General features: G+C 42.9%; 1 protein-coding gene across 2 annotated transcripts in view; it reads left to right on the forward strand.

The window, feature by feature from the left end:
* The window catches only part of sbno1 (strawberry notch homolog 1 (Drosophila)), a 150,871-nt gene that overhangs the window by 82,223 nt on the left and 47,791 nt on the right, over nt 1-20,857 (forward strand). For both annotated transcript variants that reach the window (XM_080207934.1, XM_080207935.1), the window contains 3 exons: nt 2,436-2,548; nt 3,753-3,824; nt 6,099-6,198. In XM_080207934.1, coding sequence (XP_080064060.1) covers nt 2,436-2,548; nt 3,753-3,824; nt 6,099-6,198 — 285 coding nt within the window. The remainder of the gene's footprint in view (nt 1-2,435; nt 2,549-3,752; nt 3,825-6,098; nt 6,199-20,857) is intronic.

Here is a 20,857-nt window from a genome sequence, read left to right on the forward strand (position 1 = left end):
TGATCAAGCATAGCAATAGAAATGGTACAAGGATGAGTAAATGTAGCTACCGATCTGACATAATCTAAATGAATGGATCAGACTTGAGAGGCCAAGTGGCCTACTTGTGTTTCTGTGATGTGCTTGAGGGCCTCGGGTAACAAAAGGCTACTTGCGTGTATTGGGACGTGAATACAGTTATCTGAAGCAATCTCGTCATGCATCAGGAGTTCAGATCAGGAGATGGACTGGCATTTTACTGTTGCTTTTAAAGCTCCAATATTGCCTAATAGACCTGTTTAGTATGCCAATTACTACTGTGTAGGTGGCTTTGTGGAATTTCATCAGGCTGAGAAAGTGATTGTCTTGCTCAAGATTTTCTTTAAAACTTCTGCACAACAAAACCAAGCTTAAGTTAGAGGTACAATATTGGTTATTTTTTCACCTGGCTTTGAACAGTTATTTGCAGATTAGTGAGAATATTGGGGTTGTTTCCTTTATGAGATTACAGTGTGATTTGACAGGAATATTCAAAGTGAAAGAAACAAACTGTTCCCAGTGATTTGAAGGGTTATGAATGAGGGGCATATTCACAAGACTACCACCTCAGAGGACAAGGGGACAAACATATAGATGGTGATGCTCCTACAAGTTTCCTCCGAGCCCCTCCCTGGGCTACAGTGGTTAGGGAAGGTGGCTCACCACCACCACTGCCTTCTGGGCAATAAATGCTGGCCTGGCCAGTTTCAAAAAAGCAAGAAATTTTAGATCAGGGAACAGTCCAAAAATGTTCACACAGGCTGAGACTAAATGCAGTTGATTTGATTTATTATTGCCAAATGTATTCGGGGATACAGAGAACCAATGAATGACAGAACACCACAGCACAGAAATAGGCCTTTTGGCCCTTCTTGGCTGTGCTGAATCATTTTTCTGCCTAGTTCTACTGACCTGCACCTGGACCATATTCCTCACCTATGTACCTGTCCAAGTTTTTTTTTTAATGTTAAAAGTAAGCTTGCATTTACCAGTACATCTGGCAGCTCATCGTTCCACACTCCCACCACTCTGCAAAGAACACACACACACACACCCCCACCCCATATCCCTTTTTAAATTTTTCCTCCTTCACCCTTAACCCATGTCCTCTAGTTTTTTTCTCCCCTAGCCTTAGTGGAAAAAGCCTGCTTGCATTCACTCTATCTATACCCATCATAATTTTATACACCTTTATCAAATCTCCCCTCGTTCTTCTACACTCCAGGGAATGAAGTCCTAACCTATTCAACCTTTCTCTGTAACTCAGTTTTTCAAGTCTCGGCAATATCCTTGTGAACCTTCTTTGCACTCTTTCAACCTTATTAATATCCTTCCTGTAATTAAGTGACCAAAACTGCGCACAATACTCTAAATTCGGCCTCACCAATATCTTATACAACCTCATCATAACATTCCAACTCTTTATACTCAATACTTTGATTTATAAAGGCCAGTGTTCCAAAAGCACTCTTTATGACCCTATCTACCTGTGATGCCACTTTTAGGGAATTATGTATTCCCAGATCCCTCTATTCTACTACATTCTTCAGTGTCCTACCATTTACCTTGTGTGTTCTACCTTGGTTTGTCCTTCCAAAGTGCAATACCTCTCACTTGTCTGTATTAAACTCCATCTGCCATTTTTCAGCCCATTTTTCTAGCTGTTCCAAATCCCTCTGCAAGCTTTGAAAACCTTCCTCACTGTCCACTACACATCCAATCTTTGTTTCATCAAATTTGATAATCCAATTTACCACATTGTCATCCAGATCGTTGATATAGATGACAAATAAGAATGGATCCAGCACTGATCCCTGTGGCACGCCACTCGTCAAGGCCTCCACTCAGGGAAGCAATCCTCCACTACCACTCGCTGGCTTCTTCCATTGAGCCAATGTCTAATCCAATTTACTACCTCTCCATGTATACTGCTCCATGTATACCTAGTGAAAAGTATGAAGCAGAGACTATACCGACGTTTTAGAAAAGGATTAGCTGGGTAATTGGAAGAAAGAGGAACACAAAGATGAAGCAACATAGGATTAAGACGACCGCTCACCTGGAGGATAAGCCGAGTATGGTTGCCCTCGATTACCTGTTTCCATGTAGCTCTTTGTGAATATCTATCTGCTCTCCTTATTTTGCATTGAGTGACATAACCTGTGGTGAACTGTCTTTGCATGTACCTTGTGTGTTGGTATTGCTCTGTTGAAATAGTACAAAAATGTGCTCAAATGTCTTGCTGTTAATTGAACTGGATTGCAAAGTTGAGGTTTAACCACATCAATCCGATTTGCACGTCAAAATAGATGCAGGATTACAGAAGGAATGGCTCCTAGCTAGGCTCAACAGTATCTGGGTAACTGAGTTTGGTGTTTTTTGCTGGAAATGTGAAATCATGATTATTTTATTCACAGGTCGAACACATCGGTCAAACCAAGTGACTTCTCCTGAGTATGTTTTTCTCATCTCGGAATTGGCAGGAGAACAGAGATTTGCATCTATTGTTGCAAAAAGACTTGAAAGTTTGGTAAGTTGGTTTCTCTGAAAACAGTGAATTAAACATTATTGCAATTCCCCTTGTTTCCATAGTAAGTTCAACTGATGGACAGAACTTGAGCATTGATCTAAAATGTTGCCATGTTGTGATCCAGTTAGATGCTTGTTTATTTGCATCGCCTATCTTTCTCCTCCTTGTTCTGTAAGGGTAACTGACAACAGAATAAGATCTTTTAGCTGGCAGATATTTGTACCAAATGTTGTCTTTTTTTATTGCTTGTGTGATATAGTTAATTAAACAATTAGTTGTTGATATATTCTCAAGATTGTTTTGAAGTGGGTTTTCTTTTTTATATAAAAGTACTCTAGTTTTCATGAGTCTTTTTCCACCAGCATAGAAATAAAGAGAAAGAAGAAAGTCACCATACAAATTGAGCTCTCCTCCCTCCTGCAGTCATGCTGATTCTGTCAATATAACTTCCAGCAGAGAGCAGAAACAGTTAGCATTTTTACCAAATACTGTGGATTCTGGAAAGCTGTAAATTAAGTGGAAAATGTTGGAAAAGCTTAGCAGGTTTGACAGCATCTAAGGAAAGATGTTTCTAATGAAAAGTCATTGTCTTAATTGTGTCTTTCTCCCAGATGCTGCCAAACCTCGCATTTAGCATTTTCCATTTTTATTGCATTGCTGTAGTGTGCAGCATCTATTGGCATAGAAATTGAGATGTCCTTTGACATTTGAGACCATTTCTGAGGCACTTAGTGAGATGGTTCTTGGATATTTGATGCCCTGTCCGATAACTGGGTGTGTAGGAAGCAGGCATTTTCAATAGAATCGCAACAGACTAGCGTGATAGTGCATTACATAGTCTTTTATAACTATAATTGTTCCCATTGCTCCATATGTTGTTTTCATTGCTGCTGTGTTACGGGATACAAGTATTTATTCAGATTATACTTGGCATAATGAAAGGAATTACGTGGTGGTTGGGGGGGCGGGGAGGTGGGGTGGTGGCGGTAGTGGAGTGAAATTTCTGCTTAGTTTCCTCTAATTCTTAGAGCAAAGTTTTTGCTTCGAATTAATCATTTTAACAGAAAACTGCATTCATAACATGGCAATCATTCATCATATGCCTTTCCCTTAATGCCAGAGACAAGATCAGGGTTTGCTTATGTGAAAACTTTGTCAAAATTTTTTTTGCTTGATATATGGTAACATTTTGCCTTTTGGACAGGGTGCCCTCACACATGGTGACAGACGAGCCACTGAAACCAGAGATTTGAGCAGATTCAATTTCGATAACAAGGTAATTTTTTGATTATTTTGGCTTCAAGCATTTGTTGGAATTTCATTGTGTTTATTGTGACTTCTACGTAATAAAGTTTATCTTACTTGTCACCTCTGTCTAAGTCATTGTACGCAGTTTGCCTGCTTCAAACTTGGAAAATGTGAAATTATGTGACATATTGTCCACCAGAAAACAAATAAACAGGATAGGATGTATGTGCACTTAGAGCGTTGCGATCTGATTAAGGATACGCAGCATGGCTTTGTAAAGGGGAAGTCTTGCCTTACGAATCTGGTAGAATTCTTTGAGGAGGTGACAAAAACGGTTGACGAAGGACGAGCTGTTGATGTCATCTATATGGATTTCAGTAAGGCATTTGACAAAGTCCCTCATGGTAGGTTGGTACAGAAGATTAAAGCTCATGGGATATGTGGTCAGGTATCTAGATGGGTAGAGAACTGGCTTGCAAAGAGGAATCAGAGTAGTAGGGGAGGGGTCCTTTTCTAGCTGGAGGTCTGTCACTAGTGGTGTGCACAGTAAAAAGTCTGACAACACCAGGTTTTAGTCCAACCTATTTATTTGATAATATTCTCACAAGCTTTCGAGGGGTTACCCTCTTCGTCAGGTGAATATTATCAAATAAATAGGTTGGACTAAAACCTGGTGTTGTCAGACTTTTTACTGTGTTTACGCCAGTCCAACGCCGGCATACCCACATCATGACTAGTGGTGTGCCGCAGGGCTCAGTACTGGGACCTCTTCTCTTTGTAGTGTATATAAATGATTTGGAAGAGGGAGTAGTTGGTGTGATCAGCAAATTCGCTGATGACACCAAGATGGCTGGATTGGTGGGCAGTGAGGAGCAGTGTCTGGCAATACAGCGGGATATTGATAGGCTGGTTGATTGGGCAGATACATGGCAAATGGAGTTTAATCCAGATAAATGTGAGGTGATGCATTTTGGCCGGAATAATGTAGGGGGGAGTTATATGGTAAAGGGTAAGCCCGTAAGGAGTATAGAATCGCAGCGAGACCTGGGGGTGCAAGTGCACAAGTCTTTGAAGGTGGCAGTGCAAGTGGAGAGTGTGGTGAAGAAAGCCTATGGTATGTTAGCCTTTATAGGAAGGGGTATAGAATATAAGAGCTGGAGTCTAATGTTGCAGTTGTACAGAACGTTGGTTAGGCCGCATTTGGAGTATTGCGTCCAGTTCTGGTCGCCTTACTACGGGAAGGACGTGGAGACTCTGGAGAGAGTGCAGAGGAGGTTTACCAGGATGTTGCCTGGTATGGAAGGACTGGGGTATGAGGAAATATTGAAGAAATTGGGGCTCTTTTCCCTTGAAAGACGCCGACTGAGGGGGGATCTAATAGAGGTATATAAGATTATGAAGGGTATAGATAGAGTAAACAGAGGTAAGCTATTTCCTATGATAGAGACACATAAGACAAGGGGCCATGGACTTAAGGCGAGGGGGGAGAGGTACAACACAGATATTAGAGGGAGGTTTTTCAAACAGAGGGTAGTGGGGATATGGAATGCTCTGCCAAGTAAGGTGGTGGAGGCAAACACGCTAGAGTCATTTAAGAGTAACTTAGGCACATGACTGGGTTGGAGATTGTTTTAAATAAGGGTCATTTAGCATTGGGGCGACCCTGGTAAGGTAAATGGATATGGTATAATGTTTTTTTTCCCTTTTCATTCACAGGTTATAAGTCGGTCCGCCTCGTGTCCAATGAGGGGCATACACGCGATGGGTCGTACTGGGGCTGCTCTTGGTTGTTCGAGATTGGCCTAGTGCTTCATGTCGTTAGTGTGTGCCTAAACTGGACCAGATACTGAGCAAGACGACAGCTCAGTGACTATCACTGATTGCTGTGCAGACACATGGATTTGGGCCGGTGTCTGTGGGAGTTTGCGCATTCTCCCCGTGCTTGTGTGGGTTTTCTCCGGGTGCTCCGGTTTCTTCCCACACCCCAAAGATGTGCTGTTAGGCTGATTGGCAGGAATAAATTGTCCCTAAATCAGTTTCCCTCAATCTCCCTCATTAGACGGGGGTCATGGGTGGAGAGGGGAACAGGTGGTGTTGGGATGGCGGCACGGGCTCGTTGGGCCAAAGGGCCTGTTTCCCAGGCTGATTTTGTTCTTTGTTGTTCTTTGTTCTTTGCTGCAATTTTACTGTGAACAGCTTTAACGCAAATAAAATAATCTTATGCATTATGTGTATAGAAGTTTTGTTGTTAGTATGATGCCAGTATTGCAATGTGGTGACTGACTGTTTGACACTTCTGCAGTATGGAAGAAATGCCTTGGAAATAGTAATGAAGTCTATTGTAAATCTGGATAGTCCACTGGTGTCTTCGCCCAAAGACTATGTTGGGGATTTTTTCAAAGGTACAGTACAGATTTCTATCCAGCTTCTGTTCGTTTGGGTTAGGAGTATGGAACTCAATTTCATTGGATTCCTTTACATTGCATTTAAACAGTTTTTGATACATTAGTAGTCATTGTCAATTAACCAGGTTAATGTAACTTAATTTGTCTGTGGCAGCTGTAAAGTTTCTGATTTATTTGATTTTGCTTCCATGCTGATGTTTCCTGATTTGGTTATTTCCTATCAGTGAACCTTAGTTCAGTTGTAGATTTTTTACTCAATGACGACATTCGTTTAAGTTCTCATTACAATGTGTTGAGAACAAACTGAGTTGACACTTCTGTGCAGTGTTGAGAGTATATTTTACAGTTGGGTGAAATATTATACTGAGGCCCTGCCTCCCCCCTCAGACAGATGCACTGTCCAAAGGGCAGGGGAGTTGTCCTACCAGTGTTTATCACCTTGCTGTTGGCAAATTGTAACATTTCCTGTCTTTGCAACCATGACAGCACTCGAAAGTAATCAGAAATCATTTGAATCATAGACTCCGTACAGTGCATAGAGGCTGTTTGGCCCATTGAATCTGCACTGACACTTCAAAAGAGCATTCCACCCAAGCCCCTCCCCTCTTATCCCTGTAGTGTTGTGCATTTACCATGTGTAATCTACCTAATTACACGTTTTTAAGCATTAAGAGACAACTTAACATGGCCAATGTACCCTAATGTTCACATCTTTGGACTGGGGAAAGAAACCCACACAGTCACCCAAGGCCAGAATTGAACCCAGGTCCCTGCGCTGAGAGGCAGCAGTGTTAACGACTCTGCCGCCTCTCTTGATTGTGAAGTGTCTTTCTGAGGATGTAGAAGGTGCTATGCAGATATTTTTTGATTGACAGCAAATTTGGTAGTCCTCACTATTTCTGCTCATTAGAGGGGAGCCAATTCATCATTATACATATGAGATATTAGCAACATATTTATTGAATAGTCAAACTACTAAGCTTTAAGGTATTGATGAATAAAGATAAGTGTCGATAATTGGGGGAAGGCTAATTACAACAATATTAGGCAGGAATTGAAGAATGTAGATTGGGGGCAGATGTTTAAGGGCAAATCAACATCTGGCATGTGGGAGGCTTTCAAATATAAGTTGATAGGGATTCAGGACTGGCACATTCCTGTAACAATGAAGGATAAGTATGGCAAATTTTGGGAACCTTGGATAACGCGATATTGTGAATCTAGTCAAAGGGAAGCATTTGTCAAAGTTAGGCTGGGAATGCATGAAGCAAGTGTAAAAAACAAAGTAGAAAGAAAGTAAAGGAAGTTGTAAGGAGCGCTAAAAGAGGTCATGTAAAAGCACTGGCCAGCAGGATTAAGGAAAATCCCAAAGCCTTTTCGACATACATAAAGAGCAAGAGGGTAGCCAGGGAGAGGGTTGGCCCACCCAAGGACAAGGGAGGGAATGTATGCATGGAGCCAGAAGAAATGGGCAAGATATTAAATGAGTACTTTGTACCTGTATTCACCAAAGAGAAGGACTTGGCGGATGATGAGTCTGGGAAAGGATGTACAGATAATTTGTCATGTTGAGATCAAAAAGGAGGAGATATTCGGGTCCTTGAGAAACATTAAGATAGACAAGTCTCCAGGGCCTGATGGGATATACCCCAGAATTCTGAGAGGCAAGGGAGGAAATTGCTGGAGCTTTGAGAGCAATTTTTGTATCCTCACTGGCTACAGGGAAGGTCCATAACATCAGGTTAAAGTCCAACAGGCTGATTTGGTAGCAAAAGCCACAAGCTTTCGGTGCACTGCCCCTTCTTCAGGTGAGTGGGAGTTGTGTTCACAAACAGGGCATGTAAAGACACAAACTCAGTTTACAAGATAATGGTTGAAATGAGTCTTTACAGGTAATCAAGTCTTAAAGATACAGAAATGTGAGTGGGGGAGAGGATTAAGCACAGGTTAAAGAGATGTGTATTGTCTCCAGCCAGGACAGTTAGTGAGATTTTGCAAGTCCAGGCAAGTCATGGGGCTTACAGACAGTGTGACATGAACCCAAGATCCCGATTTGAGGCCGTCCTCATGCGGAACTTGACTATCAGTTTGATTGCCGAGTAACCCCCATGACTTGCCTGGGCCCGCAAATTCTCACCAACCGCCCTGACTGGAGACAACACACATCTCATAAACCTCTGCTCAATCCTCTCCCCACCCACACCATCTGCACCCCCAAGATCCAACCAACTGCAAAGACGTGCATTCCAACCACCATCCTGTAAATTGAGTTTGCGTCTACACGTGCCCCGTTTGAGGGGCAGTGCTCTGAAAGCTTGTGGCCTGTGCCACCAAATAAACCCGCTGGACCCCAACCTGGCATTGTGAGACCTCTTAAAATGTTTTTACGCAGGGTAGTGGGATGGCTGGAATTCACTGCCTGTGTTGATATTGCAGGGAGAGAATCTAAATGCTATGTGTTGCAAGCTACAGGACTACGAGCCGGGTGCCAGAAGCTGGGATTGGAAAGGGCTGCCAGCATCTCCACACTAAGAAGTCTCAACGCCAGGTTAAAGTCCAACAGGTTTATTTGGTAGCTTTCAGGGTTCTGCCCCACTCATGTGAGTGGGGAGCTCTGATCACAAGCAGGGCATATGAAGACCCACTCACCTGACGAGGGGGCAGAGCCCTGAAAGCTAGTGGCGTTTGCTACCAAATAAACCTGTTGGACTTTAACCTGGTGTTGTGAGACTTGCTGTGTTTACCCCAGTCCAATGCTGGCATCTCCACATACAGGGAAGGTCCCAGAGGATGGGAGAATAGCCAATGCTGTTCCTTTGTTTAAGAAGGGTAGCAAGAATAATCCAGGTAATTACAAGCTGGTGAGCCTTATGTCAGTGGTAGGGAAATTATTGGAGAGGATTCTTCAAGACAGGCTTTATTCCCACTTGGAAATAAGTGGACGTATTAGTGAGAGGCAACATGGTTTTGTGAAGAGGAGGTTGTGTGTCGCGAACTTGATCGAATTTTTCGAGGAAATGACGAAGATGATTGAGGGTAGGATAGTGGATGTTGTCTACATGGACTTCAATAAGGTTTTTGACAAGGTCCCTTATGGCAGACTGGTGCAGAAGGTGAAGTTGTATGGGATCAGAGATGAGCTGGCAAGGTGAATACAAAACTTGCTTGGTCAAAGAAGACAAGGTAGCAGTGGAAGGGTGTGTTTCTGAATGGAGGGCTGTGACAGGTGCTGTTCCTCAGGGATCAGTGTTCAGACCTTTGCAGTCTGTTTATATATATATATCTAAATGATTTGGAGGAAAATGTAACTGGATTGATTAGTAAGTTTGCAGACAACACAGGTTGGTGGATTTGTGGATAGCGATGAGGACCATCAGAGGATACAGCAGGATTTAGATCAGTTGGAGACTTGGGTGGAGAGATGGCAGATGGCGTTTAATCAGGACAAATGAGAGATGATACATGTTGGAAGATCTTAATACAAATAGGAATTATACAGTAAATGGCAGAATCCTTAAGAGTATTGATAGGCAAAGGGATCTGGGCGTACAGGAACACGGGTCACAAAGTGGCAAGGCAGGTGGAGAACATAGTCAAGAAGCATATGGTATGCTTGCCTTCATCGGCTGGAGTATTGAGTTTAAAAATTGGCAAGTCATGTTGCTTTATAGAACCTAAGTTAGGCCGCACTTGGAACGTAGTGTTCAATTCTGGTCGCCACACTACCAGAACGTTATGGAGGCTTTGGACAGGGTACAGAAAAGATTTACCGGAATGTTCCCTCCCATATGGAGGGCATTAGCTATGAGGGGAGGTTGGAGAATCTTGGTTTGTTCTCACTGGAGCAACGGAGGTTGAGGGGAGACCTGATAGAAATCTACAAAATTGAGAGGCATGGACAGAGTGATTGTCAGAAGCTTTTTCCCAGGGTGGAAGAGTCAATTACCAGGGGGCATAGGTTTAAGGTGCAAGGGGTAATGTTTAAAGGAGATGTACGTGGGTGCTTGGAACTCATTGCTGGGGCAGGTAGTAGAAGTAGATACAGTAGTGACTTGACAAGTACGTGAATAGAATGGGAATAGAGAGATACGGTCCCCGGAAGGGTAGGGAATTTTAGTTAAGTTGGACAGCATGGTTGGTGCAGGTTTGGAGGGCCAAAGGACCTGTTCCTGTGCTGTAATGTTCTTTGATCTTTGTTCTTTGTACTAGTTTAATAACTGGTGATGCTTTCTGTTTAATACATAAACAATACTGATTTTGTATGCAATTTTAAAAATTGGTCTTGAATTAAATGCTGGGATTAGTTGCTTCAACTACCTATGTTTATTTACTGTGTGGAGCTTTCAAGCAGCTCTTCCCATTTTTATTCCTTGAACAGCTGGGTGACATGCGTTCAGTACAAAATCTTTGTACTGTTTTACTGGCCATAATTCAAGTGCTGAAGAAACTGGAGATTTTATAAACTTCATAGAAATCGTAGAAACCCTACAGTGCAGAAGGAGGCCGTTTGGTCCATTGAGTCTGCGCTGACGACAGTCCCACCCAGGCCTTATCCCTGTAACACCACATATTTACCCTGCTAATCTACCTAATCTGTGCATCCCAGGACACTAAGAGGCCATTTAGCCTGGCCAATGAACCTAACCTACACATCTTTGAACTGTGGGTGGAAGCTGGGACACCTGGAGGAAATCCATGCAGACATGGGAAGAATGTGCAGACTCCACACAGACGTTGACCCAAGCTGGGAATTGAACCAAGACCCCTGGAGTTGTGCAGCAGCAGTGCTAACCACTATGCTAACATAATTGTATTATAGAGTCATAGAGGTTTACAATTTTAATTCATTTAATTGGATGATGGTGAGGGCATTGACGAAGAATTTACTTGAGCCATATAAATAGATTAAGCTGTAGTGTGCTTTTAAAAACAAGGTTCCAGTCTATCCTTCAAAAGGCTTCGTCCTTTACCAGTGATAGACAAACCACAGTTTTTTCTCTACCTGGAGAGTTACTCATACATGGAAACAACGTTATTAGTAAAATTGAATTTTTTAATATTTGGAAAGTATTATTAAAAAGCCAGGAACTGGGATAAGAGTGCATTGTTCCAGTTTTTAAAAACCCAGCAACAACATGTGAAATGGGCCCAATGGTCTCGTGCTGTGCTTTCTATCATTCTGGAAGAATTAAGAATGAACTGGATTGATATCTGTTGATAGTGGGATCAAGGGTAAATGACTTAAAAGATTTGAAAAGAAAATTAGTGGAAGAGGGACTAATTTGCAGCTATGTCCTGCATGACCAACTCTAGTCACAGTTGTAGTCCCCCTCCTCCACTCCTTATACACCTATGACTGTGACCAAATTTCCCTCTACAACCAACGGGTCAGATCTAAGCTCTGCACTCCTTACACATCCAGTCAGGAATGGTGGTGGGCAATTAAACAACTGACTGGAGGAGGAGGCTCCACAAATATCCCCATCCTCAAGATGGAGAAGTCCAGCACATCAGTGCAAAAGACAAGGCTGACGTGTTTGTAGCAATCTTTAGTCAGAAGTGCTGAGTGCATGATCCTTCTCTGCCTTCTCCAGTGATCCCCAGTATTGTGATACCAAAATACGGTTGGAGACGCTGGATACTGCAGGGGCAGTGGGCCCTGATACCAGTTCAGCAGTTGTATTGAAGACTTGTGTTCAGAACTTGCTGTTCCAATAGCCAAGCTCTTCCAATACAGCTACAAGACTGGCATCTACCCAACATTTGCCCAGGTATGACCTGTACGCACAGCAGGACAAATCCAACCCAAGTAATTACCGCCCAATCCGTTTTCTCTCAATCATCAGCAGTGTTATCGAGCAGCACCTGCTCAGTGACACCCAGTTTGGGTTTTGCCAGGGTCACTCAGCTCTTGACCTCATTACAACCTTGGTTCAAACATGGACAAAAGAGCTGAACATGGAACATTACAGCGCAGAACAGGCCCTTCGGCCCACGATGTTGCGCCGACCAGTTTAAAAAAAAAACAATGACCCACTAATCTAAACCAATCCCTTTTCGTCCATAAACCTATCCACGGATCTCTTAAACGCCCCCAAACTAGGCGCATTTACAACCGCAGCAGGCAGGGCATTCCAATCCCTCACCACCCTCTGGGTAAAGAACCTACCCCTGACATCCGTCCTATAACTACCCCCCCTTAATTTAAAGCCATGCCCCCTCGTGCTAGCTTTCTCCATCCGAGGAAAAAGGCTATCACTATCCACCCTATCTAAACCTCTAATCATCTTATATGTTTCAATAAGATCCCCTCTTAGCCACCTTCTTTCTCGCGAAAACAACCCCAAATCCCTCAGTCTCTCCTCATAGGACCTCCCCTCCACACCAGGCAACATCCTGGTAAACCTCCTCTGCACCCTCTCCAAAGCCTCCACATCCTTCCTGTAATGTGGGGACCGGAACTGCACACAGTACTCCAAGTGCGGCCGCACCAGAGTTGTGTACAGTTGCAACATGACGCTGCGACTCCTAAATTCAATCCCCCTACCAATAAACGCCAAGACACCGTATGCCTTCTTAACAACCTTATCTGCTTGATTCTGTGAGAAACACAGCTCACAGTTAAACAATTTAGTCAAGTTCTGAAGGAGCAAGATTTTATTTGTCGTTCTTGCAAGACCGGGTGTCTAGTCAAAATAGGCACACCTTACATAGATTTGCAGCACATTTTATACTGTTTTTCAAACATTGTGATGGCTTGTATTGTGTTATTCCCCCTTATTTGGCTGTTAACCTTGTTAACTTTAAACACTGTAAATGGCTTGTATTGTGTCATTCCTTCAATTAACACTCTCTCAACTCCCATTTTGCGCTTAATCTCATCACTGCGGTTATCTGTTTCGTGTAACCTAGTTAACTGTCTGTCATGTGCCTCCCCCTTTCTGTATGCTGCTGAACTCGTCCATCACTGCTGATTGTACTGTTAGCTCTTGCAGCCTTAAAAATTACACTACTTCTCACAATCCCCCCTTTTCTTTTTACTGTCTGTAATTTTTCACTAGCATCCCTTTTTCCAGGTTTAGTCCAGATATGCGCGAGTAGGTTGTTCCAGTTTGGCTAACATACTATTCACTTGCTCGTCCCAATCTTATATAATTTATCCAATCTACGTTCTTATTTATTGTTACCCACCAAAACAAGGATTCAAACCCAGCTGTAATCTGATTTCGAGCTTTAAATTCATCTGGAACTCCCCGAGGCACTCCTATGGGATCTAGATATATCTTTTCATCAAAAGAAATTCCTATCACTGATCTCTTGTTTTTCCTGATCCTTTTGATTTTTCAAATGCCAGGGTAAATGGTATAGCCAATTGGACAATTGCACATGTACCTTTCCACTGAGGGGGTAGAGTTGGCCTCAGTACCCTTCCTCCACAATACCACCATATATCTGCTCTGGGGATTTTCAGTGATGAATAGTTCCCTCCCATTCCGTTCTCTGTAATGCTCCTGACCTCTGAGCATGATTCTAACTCCCCCATATTATGAGTTAACTCTGCCCTTTGTCGGTTCACACATGAAGTGTGATTCACAACGGCAGTGAGAAACTGAGGGGGAGTTTTTAAGTTCTTTGCTTCCACAGGAGGGAACATCAGGGATAGGAATGTGCAGTTCGGGTTGCCCCATGCTTCCTTTTCTTGATACAGGGCTAACATGCACTCCATACCTCTTCTGTCGCGTTTCCATCCCAGAGGGAAGGGTACTATTTGGGCCACTGGCTTCCCAGACGCACAGGCATAGCAATTGCTTTTATTTAAGCTTTTTACAGTGTATTTGACCCATTCTACCCAGGCATTAGTCTCCTCATACCCAGTCTCTATTTCAAGGATTTGTTTTAGGTTGTTTACTTCGACCACTCTTACTGCCCTTGGGTCGTTTTGGGGAACCTTATCATTCTAGTCAGGTGTTTTCAAATTTTTATCTACATAGATTCGGAAACAACATTTCAATTTGCTATCTTTTCCTCCCTCCTTTACCCTAATTCCAAATACTGCCTGGTGCAATTGTTGGTCCCTGGTCCAGTTACCTGTAAAGAAGGGCCCACCAGCTATGGAGTACCGGGAGAGGTTCTTAGGATCTAAGACTGGACCGCTTATTATTTTTTTTTTCAGTCCATTTGGTCCCTATAAGATTGTATTCCTTATCTAGGCATTCTGATCTTGGCTGCATATGTTTCTGATGAAGGGATATTATGGAAGGGAGTTTACCCCAAGGATACTTTCCGTCGGCATAAAATTGTAAGGATTCTACCGAATATTTTCGCTGGCTCACCAGATCCCCACATATTACCAAAGAACACAGGTCTGTCTCTACTACCTGTGTTGTAGTGAGATCCAGAACCGTAACTGAGCTCATAGTGTTTCCCTTGTCCTCTTCTAACTTATCTGAATTATATCCCATACTTGTAAGTACTCTCTTGGACAAGAGGAAGGAAAGCATTATCCAGGTTACCCCTTCCATTCTATCCCTTTCTCGTTACCTTTTAGGAGAGAACTTAATTCAAAACAGTTCCTTTCCCGCGCTCACGACGCAACTAAAAATTGATTATTTAGAGTCTTTTAAATTTCAGCTTCAAAGGTTCTTCAGTCGGTTTGACCATCCACATGTTGGAATTATCTGGAGGTTTTACCAGTCCCTTGATTATAGTATGATGTGTCCACCCCTTTTCAGCAGTCCTGATTACTGTCTCAGTTGTTAGGAGTGCTTGATATGGTTCCTCCCATTCCGGTTGCAGCTTAGTTTCTTTCCATGACTTTACCAGGACCCGATCTCCTGGTTGAATTGTATGTACCGTGAAGTCGAGGGCTGGAGTCTGCGACAATAATCCTTGTTTCCTAAGGGAAGATATCGAGGAGGACAGGCCCAGTATATATTTCTTTACAAATTGATCATTCATTTCAGGAACCGGTAACTCCCCGACTGCCCCCATATAAGGTAGTCCAAATAGCATTTCATAGGGGGATAAACCCAAATCCTTTCGAGGAGCTGTACAAATACGCAAAAGTGCTTTTGGTAAGCACTTAGTCCAAGGGAGTTTCGTTTCTATTATCAGCTTAGATCCTCTGTCCACTTTAAAACATTAGGTTCTTCTTCTAACAGTTTCAAATATAGTTGTTTAGTTTTCTGTGCGTACCCTTTGATCCACAATCTACAGTATCCTACTAATCCCAAGAACCTCCTAAGTTCCTTTTTAGTCCATAGTATATTTAGATCTAGGATTCCTTGTATTCTTTCTGGATCTATTCTTCTCCTTCCCTCACTGATTAGGTGTCCAAGGTATTTAACTTCCTTCTCTACGTACTGCAGCTTTTTCTTTGGCACCCTGAATCCCTGTTGTCCCAGATAATTCAATAAGCTATTTGTGGCTTCTATTACCTTTTCCTTTCCTCCTCCTGTTACTAGTAGGTCATCTACATATTGTAGTAACGTGATTTCATCAGGCTTTTTAAATCTTTCTAACACCTGCTCTAAGACTTGACCGAAAAGATTTGGGGACTCTGTGAACCCCTGTGGGAGCACTGTCCACCTAAACTGCTGTTTCCGTCCTGTGATAGGATTTTCCCACTCAAAAGCAAATAAGTCTCGACTTTCTTCCACCAGTGGGCATGTCCAAAATGCATCTTTTAGGTCCACTACACTGAACCATCCGTGATCAGGAGGAATCTTGCTTAATAGAATATAAGGATTAGGGACAATGGGGTGTCGCATCGTCACTATCTGGTTCAGGGCCCTTAGGTCCTGTACCAGGCGGTACGTTCCCTCAGGCTTCTTTACAGGCAATATAGGGGTATTATAAGGGGACATGCAGGGTTCTAACAGTCCATCTCTAACCAATCCTTCAATTACTGGCTGTAATCCTTTTTTTCCTTGCAAAGGTATAGGGTATTGCTTAACACACACCGTCTCTCCTTTTTTTTTAAATTTATTTGCAGAGGAGGAGCGTCTAATCCCCCTCGGTTTCCTTCCCCTGCCCAGACTATCAGGTCTATTTGCTATTCCTGTCCATCTGTTAATACTGCCATGGTTACTGTTAATTGGTTCTTTTCCACTCCAATTGCCAAACCCAATTTAATTATTAAGTCTCTGCCTAATAAATTACTGCCAACTTCTGGTATGTATAAGAGTTGACCCTCTATCCGCTCAGTCTGGTATTTAAGCATAATCGGTTCAAACATGGGGACTGTAAAACCTTCCCCTTTTACCCCGATACCATTAATTTCTTATCGATTAACTTTATTCCTCTCGGTATAAAATTCAGAGAGGATCTAGTGGCCCCCGTATCCACCAGAAACACCGCATCTTCTTGTTGGGGACCCACCTGCAGATTTATCAAGGATTCCCGGTGGATCCCCGGGGGTAGGAACCCCTGACCTCCCTAGTCTTCATCCATACTCATGAGAGGGACTACCCTCTCTTTTTGTAATTCAGGGCACTGTCTTCTAAAATGTCCAACCATTCCACAGTGATAACACCCCTTTTGTTGGGTTCTTTATGTTACCCCACCTTTTAGTGCCCCACCTTTTCTACTTCCTCGTCCCTTCCTTTCAACATACTGATACCCTCGTGTCTTTCCCTCAGTTATTGGTTCCACCCTCTTCCTCACAATCTCATCTACGGCCGCTACCATTATCTTTGCCTTCTGTTTCTCTGTCTCATCTCAGTCAGCTCCTCTTTTTTTTTTCCTTTTCTATAAAGATTGGATTCAATCCACGGGGCATTAGGGAAATAAGGGCCTGCATCCTAATTGGTTGTGGGTTTAGGGTTGCTTCTTTTGCTATTTCATTGGCTAGCCTGTCCACGGGCATCTCCTTGATCCTTTGGAATATTAAATGTCCCAAATATAACACCTGTGCTTATCGTCTACTATAAAGAAAAACTTATCCTGTGAGTTCAAGTTCAAAGCTATATATCTAATACTATAAATACTTCCTGGGACAATGATAATACCAAAATTTGGCCTTTGAACTCCAGGACTGGAGTTTTCCCAGTGACACTAGGATCTGATGTCTTTCCCTGGTGTGAAGTATTTAAATTGGTCAATGGATTATTCACTGTTCCTCTCCTCGTTACCGGAGCAAGGTTAAAGACCTTCTCCTCAGTATTAAAGTCACCCCCAGGCGCTGTGAGTTTCATGGTCATACTGCCGGGGTAGGGAGGTGATGTCCCCCTGCAGTAGTCTTCTAACACTTGGTTTTGTTTCTCCAGTTCCCTTACTCTGAATTCTAATTCCTTAATCTTTTTTATCCCCACTCCACTTCTTAGTGGAAGTGACTACTTGTTCAATTAGTCCAGCTAACTGATGTATTAACAATACTGCTATTTTCTTTGTTTGGTTTCTCTTTTCTAACTCTCTAATCTGTGATTCTGACGTTTTAATTTTCTCCTTGTCGTCAGCCCAATATTTTTTTACCCAAGACTGAGATGTGTTCAATTAATCTGGTTTAAACCTGTTCAATTAATTCGAACTAAGAGAATTCCAATTTTCTTAGTTCTGTCCTTTTTTTTTTCAATCATTTCCATTGTTGATCTAGTGGGTGAAATGGATCCCACCCCTAGGTCGCTCTTATCACAGTCCGGTGATACCTATCAGGGGTGATCAGTCCCCTCCGTACCACCGCTTACACTCGTGAGCTTACACCTTTAAGCTCACACTATTAAGCCGGCTTTCTTTCTTACTCACGTCTGAACATCACACCCCAGGCATCCTTCTCTAGCCTTTACACCCACTTCAAACTCCTGAGCTTTGCGTAGGGGGCTACCCCTCTTAACAACTGGTCTAGGGCTAGGTGTAAAGACAGATGCCTCCTTGTCTGTACGTGCTCAGCTCAGACCTCTCACACACACTCACACTTTTTCATCACAGATGAGCACCTACTGTACTTTGATTCACTCCCTTAAATTTGGTAATCTGTTCCGGAGCTCCAGTTGTGGCCATTCAACCGGACCCGTAAACAGATCCCAGGTTTCAGCACCAATCCTTGTAGGTAAAGATACCTCTGAGACTAATTGTGAGTCAAAGTACAGCAGTTTAATTAACTAAAGCCTGATTCAGAAAATCCAAAATAAGATTTATTTTTATCACCATTAAATATCCTCACTAAATCAAGACCCTTGCACCTTCTTACAATTCTGGTACAATAAAACAAAACATCACTTGGAGCACAGATGCACGAAGAAATACTGAAAGCATTCTAATGTGCAATCTATATGTTTAATTATTTCTACAGCTCTGCCTTTGTAACCAACACAGGCAAGTACAAAATCAAATCTACTGTGTGCCTAAATGGTTATCTCTCCTCACAACTTTAAAATGCAATATAATGCCACCTTTCCCACTTGGCAGAATTCAAATCTCTGTCCGATCCCTACATAATTTAGTAAACTTAAAAACTTAAAGCAATTCACTTTGGCTATATCTATTACATCACATGAGGGTCTCAATTACACAGTTACACCCTCTCTCTCTCTCTCTCTGTACCATACAGAGTCAGCCTGCTTGTCTCTTTTTAACCCTTTACTGATGGGAGCTCACTGGCCTCTAATAAATTTGACCATGTTTGATTCGGGTGCCTCATGTCGTGACAAATCCCTTTCTCTCTCAAACAGTCATATAGTCATGCACAATTCCAAATACATAACCACTATTAGCGTTCTCCCCGCACCTCAGTAAAAGCCCATGTCAGGGTTCCCAGTTCCACTGACATACTTCTCTCTACCTCTTTCTGCTCAGACCAATTGTAGGTCCGTCCCATTCATGCTGATCCATCTATATACTTCGTGACCCATCCACAAACTCCAGTGCCCCTAGGGGCACCTCCCTTATTCGACTTTCCTCTGCTCCCTCATCACATAACCTCCCCCGCAGCCCCTAAATTAACATTATCCAGCAACTTGCATGATCAATTCCTTCCTGGGACGCCGGCTGCTTCTGTCTCACATATTTATTAAGAATCTGACAAACCCAATCCTCAACCGAACCGTACTTTGGCCAGAAGACGGACGGACTCCTGATTGGTTCCTTCACCCAAACAAAACACAATATTTCATCATTGTCGTCTTGTTTTTATCCCTAGTACTAGTGCCCAAACCTTCCAACATCCTTCCCAACGGACTTTCTGGAGGGATGTTCCCTGGGGCCCCACCCTTTCTCCGCGGATTCCCAGCACCTTTCCCGGGGGACTTTGTCCTACTACCCCCACTTCCCATGGTTTACCTACCACGACCCGGTCGCCAAGGCAATACTTAAAAGTCACTTTTCTTACCTTGGTCCGCAGCGTTGCCCGACCACATGACGGTGCCTATCGTTTCCCACTTACTCGTTCAGAACAACTTTCCTAGGATTCTCAACAGTCAGTGGCAGAGAAGTCCACCGATGAACACCTGGGACCATTCAATTTGGAATGGGACGCGTCTTCCCAGTTGTCACCGGCAACCTCCCTACCAGGGATGTTAGGATCCCGGACGAGCCCCCAATTGTGAGAAACACAGCTCCCAGTTAAACAATTTAGTCAAGTCAAGTTCTGAAGGAGCAAGATTTTATTTGTCGTTCTTGCAAGACCGGGTGTCTAGTCAAAATAGGCACACCTTACATAGATTTGCAGCACATTTTATACTGTTTTTCAAACATTGTGATGGCTTGTATTGTGTTATTCCCCCTTATTTGGCTGTTAACCTTGTTAACTTTAAACACTGTAAATGGCTTGTATTGTGTCATTCCTTCAATTAACACTCTCTCAACTCCCATTTTGCGCTTAATCTCATCACTGCGGTTATCTGTTTCGTGTAACCTAGTTAACTGTCTGTCATGTGCCTCCCCCTTTCTGTATGCTGCTGAACTCGTCCATCACTGCTGATTGTACTGTTAGCTCTTGCAGCCTTAAAAATTACACTACTTCTCACAATTCCCAACTTTCAGGGATCTATGTACACATACACCTAGATCCCTCTGTTCATCCACACTATTCAAAGTCCTCCCGTTAGCCCTATACTCGACACATCTGTTATTCCTACCAAAGTGAATCACCTCACACTTCTCCGCATTAAACTCCATCCGCCACCTCTCGGCCCAGCTCTGCAACCTGTCTAAGTCTCCCTGCAAACTATGACACCCTTCCTCACAATCTACCACACCTCCGACTTTGGTGTCATCAGCAAATTTACTAATCCACCCAACTATACCCTCATCCAGATCATTAATAAAACAGCAGTGGCCCCAAAACAGATCCCTGAGGCACACCACTCGTAACCGAACTCCATGACGAATATTTACCATCAACCACCACCCTCTGTCTCCTATCTGCTAGCCAATTCCTGATCCAATTTCCTAGACTACCCTCAATCCCATACATCTGCATTTTCTGCAGAAGCCTACCATGGTGAACCTTATCAAACGCCTTACTAAAATCCATATATACCACGTCAACTGCCTTACCCCCATCCACCTCTTTGGTCACTTTCTCAAAAAACTCAATAAGGTTAGTAAGGCCCGACCTACCTGCTACAAAACCATGCTGACGATCTCCAATCAATTCATTACTCTCCAAATAACTATAAATCCTATCCCTAATAATTTTTTCTAAAACCTTGCCCACAAC

Source organism: Carcharhinus amblyrhynchos, chromosome 20 (assembly GCF_965287045.1).
Source record: "Carcharhinus amblyrhynchos chromosome 20, sCarAmb.v2.hapA, whole genome shotgun sequence".
NCBI classification, from domain to species: domain Eukaryota; kingdom Metazoa; phylum Chordata; class Chondrichthyes; order Carcharhiniformes; family Carcharhinidae; genus Carcharhinus; species Carcharhinus amblyrhynchos.